Source organism: Carettochelys insculpta, chromosome 2, assembly GCF_033958435.1.
Source record: "Carettochelys insculpta isolate YL-2023 chromosome 2, ASM3395843v1, whole genome shotgun sequence".
Lineage (NCBI taxonomy): Eukaryota > Metazoa > Chordata > Testudines > Carettochelyidae > Carettochelys > Carettochelys insculpta.
The window spans coordinates 260419138-260428480 of record NC_134138.1 but is presented as its reverse complement, the minus strand read 5'-3'; the positions used below and the strand labels follow the sequence as shown (position 1 = coordinate 260428480).

The following is a 9343-nucleotide window of genomic DNA, read 5'->3' as shown; positions in this document are numbered from 1 at the left end:
AGGACACTCTCCTGAACTAAAGGACTGTCTGGGTAAAAGCAGGACAGATGGTTAGTCATGGCGTGGGAGAAGGTGCTGGACACAGAGGAGGTTCTAGAGCCTGAATTAATGTTGGAGTGCTCATACCAGGAGCTGGTGAACAACCTCAACCTGATCACACAGTGTTGGCCTCCTGCAAGCTCACCCACAAGCTCTACAAGAGCATCAAGAAATCTGTGAAACAAGCGGATCCAGCAGGGGGGTGATGGAAGTTCAGAAATTCATCAGCAAGGGTGAGAAAGAGATCATCATCCTTGCTGCAGACATGCTATCCATTGAAGTTTATTGCCACATTCCAATTGTATGAAGATAGGAGGCTCCCCTATGCTTACATCCTCGCGAAATCAGATCTGGGGGTAGCTCAAGGCTCAAAGTGCCCAAGTTGTATGATAGTGATCAAGCCACATGGAGAGTACCAGGAAGCATAGGACGAGTATTTGGAGGAGGTGGCCACCCTTCCTGTCTCCCTGTGAAGGCAATGTGGCAGACCTGCAGTGGAGCTTCTGGCTGGCTGGGACTATACTGCCCCAGTAATGTTCACTTGCCCCAGAAACATGAAGTGAGTTGGTCCTTCAGCTACTTGCTATGTCTCAGTGAGGGGAACAGGCTGCATGGACCCAGGGCTTTTCACCAGACAAAACTGTTTAGAAGCAGAGTAGTGGCTGCTAAGGTTGGAGGCAGATTGTGACTAATAGTTCCCCTTGAAGGGATGGAGGAACAAGCTTCCTGGCCTGGTCAGCACTCCCATGAGGGAAGAGTCCAAAGCATGAGCAGCAAAACTGACCTGTCTTGTAGAGTATGGAATAAATATATTTGTACACTTGAAAAAATTTACCATCACTCAGACGCTTCTGCCAAACATGATTCCCAGCTTTCTCTTGCTGGGAGGTGCAGATGATGTGGTTGGGGGACTGGAAATGATGCTAGTGCTCCTAGGGGATGATGGATACCTTCAGGGCAAGGGGACTGGCAGCACAGGTCAAGTGAGTCACAAGAGGCCATGAGGGAGACAGCAGAAGTCCCCAAAGGAGGGGGAGAGCTGAAGGTGAGAAGCAGATCGAGTGGAAATTGGTCTGCCCTTCTCTACTGGAAATTCAACTGATATAGACAATTACCTACTCGAGGTGGGAACACAACTAAATGACACAAGCATTTTAAAAGAATTTCTGTCAGGCCTCGATGTTTTAGGCACTAAATATGATCTAAAACATGGATGAAAGCCCACATGAGAGAGACAATTCTTTGCTGAGACCAGATAGCAAAATATTTCCATTTGGCCAAGTAATTATGTTATACAGAATGGTAACAGAGAGGGAGCCGTGCTAGTCTATATACTATCAAAACAAAAAAGCAGTCAAGTAGCACTTTAAAGACCAGCAAAATAATTTATTAGGTGAGCTTTCGTGGGACAGCATCCCACAAAAGCTCACCTGATAAATTATTTTGCTAGTCTTTAAAGTGCTACTTGACTGCTTTTTTGTTTCTATATAGAATGCTTTCTTCTACTCAGAAGCAGCTGCTGTTTGCCCTAAGTGCTCATGGCTTACCTTTTAGAGAAACCCATCACATTTGTTGTCAAAAGATTCAAGAAAATGCCATTCACATGCTGTTCAGTCATTTTATTATTTACAAAAATATTAAAAGTATTGATTTTATTTAATATGAAATGTTTGGAATATATCAAACAAGCCTCTCCTGATAGCCATTCCAAATTTTTTAATAATACATTATCTATGTATATATACAAAAATGTCCACACACTTAAAAAGGTGTTTCTGCACAATAGTTTTAAATACAAAAGGAATATAAAACTCATGTTTTAAAAAGTTTTTTCATTTGCTTGCTAACACAAAGCAAATGCTAGCATAACATTAGCATCCAATAAGGTGTACTTCACTATTATATAAAATATGCTCTTCAAGGTAACCTATTGCTTGGCTTTATAAAATACATTTTTTCTTCTTTCAACTTTTCATGACTTGAAGACAGTTTCAGAGTCAAGGGTTCAAGATGTCATCCAAAATTTTCACAGAGGATTCATAAAGGATCCTGAAACCATAGAAATCAGTGAGCAGCTGAATAAGATGTGCACAAGAAAACCCTTTTCCTATTTACTTTTCAATACACAGCTACTCCTTTATTTCTTTGAGAAGTTACACATCACTAGCTTATGGAATTAAAGCAGTTGCTTTACTGTATTACATTAAAGAGAAACCGTCTTGCTCAGCATTTCTATGCACCTCTTTGGATACTTACAGATTACAGTACAGTGTGGGAGGCAGAGTATTTACTTTAAAATTAACAGAAGTATTTTATATTTGAATAAAAGACTGATTTTTTCCCTTTTTGATCAGATTTAAATATGATCTAATATCTCTACTTTCAAAAAAGGTATAGTAAACCTTCGAAATATGCAGCTTCAAGTTGCACATAACGTGCTTTAACATGAGTTAAGCGCAACGTGAACCTGCTCTGCAGTTGTCAGTTAGGCAGGCTAAGAGCCCCTTTTTTTCCCGCCTTCCCCCAGCATCACTGCTGTCCGGCTGACAGTCACCCAGCTGGGGGAAGGAAGGGAGAAGCAGCCAGGAAACTGACAGTCCTGGTGGGCTGATCAGTTTCCTGGGTCCCAGGAGTAGCAGGAAGCTGGGAACCAGGTGACAGCCTGGCTCCCAGCTCTCCTCCCCTTGCAGAGTCAGGAAACTGACCAGGTCAGCTTCTACACTGGTCAGTTTCCTGGCTCTGCAAGGGGAGGGGAGCTGGGAGCCAGGCTGCCACCTGGGCTTCCCAGCTCCTGGTTACTTGGGTGTGGGGGACCCGGGAAACTGACCAGCTCCTGGTTGGTCAGTCTCCCAGGTTCCCCAAGCAGTGGGGAGACCACAACCAGACTGCACCCTGGTTCCTGGCTCCCCTCCACTCTGGGAGCCAGGAAACTGACCAGCCCTACTTGGCTGGTCAGTTTCCCAGCTCCTGAAAGCCCAGGGGAGGTAGGAGCCTCCCAGACTTGCATAAAAATTTGAGTTATGTGGCGGTTTGCAGAGGTAAAAAAAGGAAGCAAATCAAATATTTGGAGGAGTGAATGAACAGTGATTTAAGTATACAGAATGTCAAATATTAAGAAATATTAACAATACAGTATTTTTAAAATATTTAGATGAACACTAGAATTATTTTTATACAGTAAGCCCTCAAGTTACATGGGGGTAACAGGAATGCAACCCCCATGTAACGCAAGGGCTTACTGTATAAGAATAATTCGAGTGTTCATCTAAATGTTTTAAAAATACTGTATTGTTAATATTTCTTAATATTTGACATTCTATATACTTAAAACACTGTTCATTCACTTCTCCAAATATTTGATTTGCTTCCTTTTTCTTCCTCTGCCATCTATCACATACACAGTAGTAAGTCCATCTCAAGTGTTATCTTGCCCCTTCATTTCCCTTTCTCTTCTCAGCTGTCCACTCCCTTTTTGTGCTTTCCTCCCCACTCATTTTTCCAGTTTCCTGATTATCCACATAATTTCTGCTTTCTCCTCTGCCACTTCACCTGATATTTGTTTTCCCTCCTATTGCTGATCTTCCGGGGTCATTATCCTTGGTACTAATAGTCACCCATTTGTCCCTTCAGACCTTTATCTCAAAAACCATCTCTGTTATACCCAAGTTTTTAATTTACTGCTCTCCAGTTTCCTGCATTCCTCACCCAACTCTGTGTCTGCAGCTGTACTCTCCCAGAAAACATCTCATATTCACCCTGCCATAAACTCTCTTCAGAAGATAATAGTCAGGACACCTGGCTTCTTGCAAAACATTGATCTCTGTATATTTGATGAAAGAGCAGAGCCCACTCTGATGAAACAGGAGAGGTTTTTTTTTAAACGTTTCTTTATATTCTGCAGATTTCAAACCACGATTACAAGGTACAACTTAGCATGTGCATTTGAGAAATTTGACCCAAGGAATTCAACTTCCTATAAAGTTTAAGTTGCACCAAACTCAGAATCTAATGACTGTGGTAAGGTGCTAAAATAATGTGCTATGACCGTGGATTAATTTTTAGGTAGTGAGAGCCACATTAGTTAATAAACAAAACGCAGAGAAAACCTTTTATTTCTAGTTCTGTGAAACAGAAAAGTTAAAAGGAATGGTTGCTCCTTTCTCTGCAGTTCTTGGTGAGATTGGACTTTAGGAAATAGATGAAAATATTGTGGATTCTACAGGATATAAAACCAGATGTAAAATGTAATTTTCAAGAAAGAAACATGTAAAGAAATTACTATTTGAAAGGGGAAATTTAGTTTCTTAACTGGACTTAATAGCCTGCAAATGTTGGCACTATTTTAAATCCTCTATCATATGGATTTCAGTAAACTCCTTCACCAAAAAGTAAAGAGTCTTGCATCCTTTTCTCAGTGTTTTGTTTGAACCCCTTACAGCAGATTACCTTTCAATGTTGCTAGATTCTTCCATGGCAACTTCTCTGCACATCATCAACTTCTTTTGAAGGGCATGTGCAATATCCTTAACAAGTGAAGCTTTGTGCTTACCTATTTAAAATAATGTTAAAAATAAACAAGTCTGCATATTTCTATGTTGCATCTATATAACAAACAAACCATTTGTTAAAAACTGCTGACATTTGCTTAAAATTTCATTTTCAAGCTAAGCGTACAAATTCCTGTTATGTGAATGCTAATTTTATTTCAGAAAGTGGAGAACGCTACTAGGATGTTCTAGATTTGATTTTGACAAATATATACGAACTAGTTGAAAATCTGGAAGTGGAAGGCAGCTTAGGTGAACTGACAGAGTTCATGATTCTAAGGCATGGCAGGAGGAAAAACAGCAAAATAAATTTCAAGAACACAGGCTTTAGCCAACTCAGTGAGTTGGTAGGCAAGATCCCATGGGAAAATGTCTAAGAGGAAAAACAACTGAAGACAAACTAGCTAGAGACATAAAGAGTATCAAGAAAACATTCCTCAAACACATTAGATGCAGGAGAAAGATGAAGGATGGACAGGGTAGAAGAAGAGGGAAAAGCAACAAGAGAAAAACAGCTTAACTTCTATATGAGGAAAGAGAATTCAGCAAATAATTGAGGGATTCATTTCCAAACATCTAGAAGATAATAAGGTGATAAGTAATACTCAGCATGGATGTGCCAAGGACAAATTGTGTCAAAGCAACTTGATAGGTTTCTTCAACAAGGTAACAAGCCTTGTGGGTGGGTGGGGGGGTAGGCAGCGGATGTGATATGTCTACACTTTAGTAATATTTTTGATACAGTATTGCCTGACAATCTCATTGACAAAGTAGGGAAATGCAAATTAGAGAACACTATTTATAAGGTGGGTGCATAACTGCTTGGATAACTGTTCCTACAGAATAGTTATCAATGGTTCACAGTCACGCATAAAAGGCATAAAGAGGTGTGCTTCCCAGGGATCAGTTCTGGGTCCCATTCTATTGAATGTTTTCATCAATGATAGAATGTCATAAATGGTAGACTTACAGGCTGTGTCTACACTACAAAAGGTAAGCAACTTTGAAGCTGAGCATCTACACTTTCTGGGAATGGAGTAAGGACTTCGAAGTCGGGCTTCCTACTTTGAAGTGAGGGAAAACGTGTGTAGATTCTCTGCTGGCTACTTCGATGTAGCACCTAACTTCGAAGTTAAATTGGAAGTTAGTTCCTACTGTAGATGCACCCATAAAGTTTGTGGATGATACCAAGATGGGAGGAGTGACAAGTGCTTTGGAAGATACAATTATGATTCAAAATGATCTGGACCAACTGTAAAAATGGTCTGAGGTAAATAGGCTGAAATTCATTAAGGACAAATGCAAAGTACTCCACTTAGGAAGGAACAACATGATTGAGTCAATCGTGTAAGACCGTTGCAAAATAAGCAAACATCATTCTGGGTGTACTAACAGAAGTTTTGGTAGAAAGAAATGAGAAATAATTCTTCTGCTTTTCTCTGATTAAGCCTAAAGTGAAGTTATGTGACATCCTGAATTGGACACAGTTCAGGAAGATGATGGCAAATTGGAAAAAGGCCAGATAAGAGCAACAAAAATGATTAACTGTCCAGAAAACATGACCTATGAGGGAAGATTGAAATAATTGGGTTTGTTTAGGCTAGGAAAGAAGAGACAGAGGGGACATAAAAATACGGTAGTCCTCCGAGATATGCAAAGGTTGCGTTCCATGAATTTTTGGGTAAGTTGGGGGCTGGGGCAGTGGTTTGGGGGCCAAGGGGTTAAGCCTGGGGTGAGTTAGGGCTGCGGGGGCGAGGGGGCGGGAGGGTGGAGTTGAGCCAGGTCTGTGGAGGTTGGAGCAGGGTCCATGGGGGTGGTGTGCAGGGAGCTAGAGCCCAAGCCCCGTGGGCGGCTGTAGTGTGCTGGAGGCTAGGAGCCCCGTGAGTGGGATGGGGGGGGGGGCAAGGGGGTTTTAGCCCCCATAGGTGCCTGCAGCATTGGGCATTGGGAGGGGTGCTAAAAGTCATCTCCCCACCTTCCCAGATCAGGGCTGCAGTCAGCTTGACAGCAGCGCTGCTCTGGGAAGGGGTATTAGCCTGCCTGGCTGCCCACAGTGGCAAGCAGCTAGGCAGAGTAAAAGCCTTCCCTTTACCTTCCCAGAGCAGTACCTAGTGCTGCTCTGGGAAAGCAGGGGAAGGGGCTCTTAGGCTGTCTAGCAGCCTGCAGCTGCAGGAAGCTAGGCAGGTTGACCACCACGTCTTCAAGTTGAGTGAAACTCGTGTTAAAATGAATTTTGTGCAACCTGAAGACACTTAAAGTGAGGGCTTACGGTACATAAAAGGTTGTTTCAAGGAAAAGGGAGAAAAATTATTCTCCTTAACCTCTGATATTGCAAGAAGCAATGGGTTTAAATTGCAGCAAAGGTTTTGTTTGCATATTAGGAATAACCACCTTGACAGAGGCTATGGTTACATTGACCCAGACTGCAGGCAGCAATATGCAAATGGGAGGTTTTAAAAAATGCAAATGGCCAGTTATTTGCATATTTGCCTGCAAAAAGCAGCATAAACATGGTTCTGCCAGCAATACCCCACCACACTTTGTCAGCAGCCTCTTATGCCTGATTTTTTTCTTGGCATAAGAGGCTGCTGACAAAGTAGGGGAGGTTTGCTCGCAGAACCACATTTATACTGCTTTTTTTCTATTGGGAGCAGCTTCTGCCAGCAAGCAAGTATGCAAATGAGTGGTCATTTGTATTTTCAAAACCACCCTTTTGCATACTGTTGCCAGCAGTTTGGGTCAGTGTAATTGTAGCCAGAAAGTGTAGCATGGGAATAAATTGCACAGTCAGGTTGTGGAATCTCCATTTTAGGAGATTTTAAGAGCAGGTGAAATAAACACCTTTCAGGGAAGGTCTAGATGGTACTTGCTCCATGCAGGCATACAGGGGACTGGACCTGATGCCCTCTTGAGGTCTCTTCCAGTACAGTAAACCCTTGATTTTACAGAACCCAATTTAGCAGACTTCAGGAACAATGGACAACCCTGTTGTTCCTGAAGTCCGCTAGGATCTGTAAAATCCTAAATCTTCCCACACGCCCCTCCCCGCCCCTACAAAAATAAAAACAAAAAACATTAAGGGACTTACCTCTGCTGCAGCCTGGAGGAGCTGCCACCTCCTCCACTGGAGCCACAATGAGCTCCCCTCACCAGGGGAGCATGGGAGGCGCATGTGGCGGCTCTGGCAGGTCCTCCAGGCAGTGCAGCGGGGTATCACCAGCCACGTGCGGCAGGGTCTCAGCCACAGTCTGGCAGCTCCAGCTGTGTGGCAAGCTCTGGAGCTTCTGGCTCCAACGGCTGCAGTCTAGTGAGTCCCCATTTGTTGTTGTTGTTGTTTTTTGGATGGGGAGCGGAACTGGGGCTGGAGGAGCCTGGCAGTGGTGGGTGCGTAGCAAACTCTCCTATTTAACAGTCATTCTGGTTTAATGGACACCTCCCCCGCTCCAGTAGTCCACTAAATCAAGGGGGTTTACTGTACAATGATTCTGCACTCCTATAAAACAGGGTATGGAAGTGGACTATGTTAGCCTAACTGATAAAAATTTGTTAAAAGACTACATCAAGTATCTAGCAACATTCCTTACAATTACGCGTATATTAATTCTGTATTCGTACAAAAATTACTACTTCTGTATTTTCACAGCTAACAGGAAAAATAGTATAAAATGTTAACATTTTGGAATAAAATCTACTACTGACAAAAGCCTTCATTGGAGACAAAAATTAGTTTGACTGACCTTTGATTATAACAACTATGTAAACAGCAGCTGTAAGACTAGTGATTCCTTCAATTTCTTCACAGACAATGCATTCCATTAATTCATTTAAAAATGACCTAGAAGAAAATCAAAAAGTACATAGGGAAACATGTTCCTTTAAATACAAACAGAAGTGTTAGTTGGTCCTATGCCCCCCAACAACAGTAATTCTCTAAACCATTATATGGGAAACCATGATCTAGGACCAACCATGAGACTCCAAAACACATAAGACTGTGTACATAGCTGGATAAGTTGACCTAAGTTACACCACTCCGGCTATGTGAATAAAATAGCTAGAGCCAACATAGCTTAGGGCTACTTCCTGAAGTGTCTACACCTTGCTGCGTCAACAACAGGAGGTGTACTCATGTTGATTTACCTTACTCTTCTCATTCCGGTAGACTACTAGATTCAACCACAGAGCACTCTGGTCTATTTAGCAAGTCTTCAGATGACCTGCTAAATTGACCCCTGCTCCATTAGTCAGAGTAGCCTCAATCCCTTTTAAGTGTGAACAAGGACTAAGTGAGGGAATCTCAAATGTAATTCCTACAGAAATTTGTTAATAGGCTCCATCTCAGGAGCATCTTCACTGCTAATAGTTTCAGAGAAAATAATGTATTTTGTAGAGTGGTGGCCACTTAAAAACAAAACAAGGGAATTTAGGCAAAAAATTTGTATGAGAAGGAGAGCAGTAACCTCCAAAATAAAGATTTTTGGGTATATTTAGATAAGAAAAACTAAAGTTAATAAATGTTAAAACTACCAGAATTGTAAAATAAACCGAAATTATAACTCATTTAATATTCTGCCATTTGCTGTGGAAGTCAAATAAACTGATGATGGTGTGGACCAAGCTCCACACAGTACCCTATAAGCCTCAGGTACTGGAGTACCTCAGAGAAACAGCAGAGGTTGCTTGAGTTATGGTGGAATGGGAGCTGATCAGTGTATCCTGGATCAGATAGCAACTTCTAATACAGTCCAAAACTCTAG

The 9343-nt window shown here is 41.9% G+C and overlaps 1 protein-coding gene across 1 annotated transcript in view; it reads right to left on the bottom strand.

Annotated features, from left to right (window-relative positions):
• Positions 1 to 1721: 1721 nt before the first annotated feature.
• Positions 1722 to 9343, bottom strand: part of NCAPG2 (non-SMC condensin II complex subunit G2) — a 106978-nt gene continuing 99356 nt past the window's right edge. The window contains exons 26-28 of the mRNA XM_074986294.1: positions 8324 to 8421; positions 4486 to 4588; positions 1722 to 2088 (exon numbers count right to left, since the gene is read on the bottom strand). Coding sequence (XP_074842395.1) covers positions 2037 to 2088; positions 4486 to 4588; positions 8324 to 8421 — 253 coding nt within the window. The 3' untranslated portion in view covers positions 1722 to 2036. The remainder of the gene's footprint in view (positions 2089 to 4485; positions 4589 to 8323; positions 8422 to 9343) is intronic.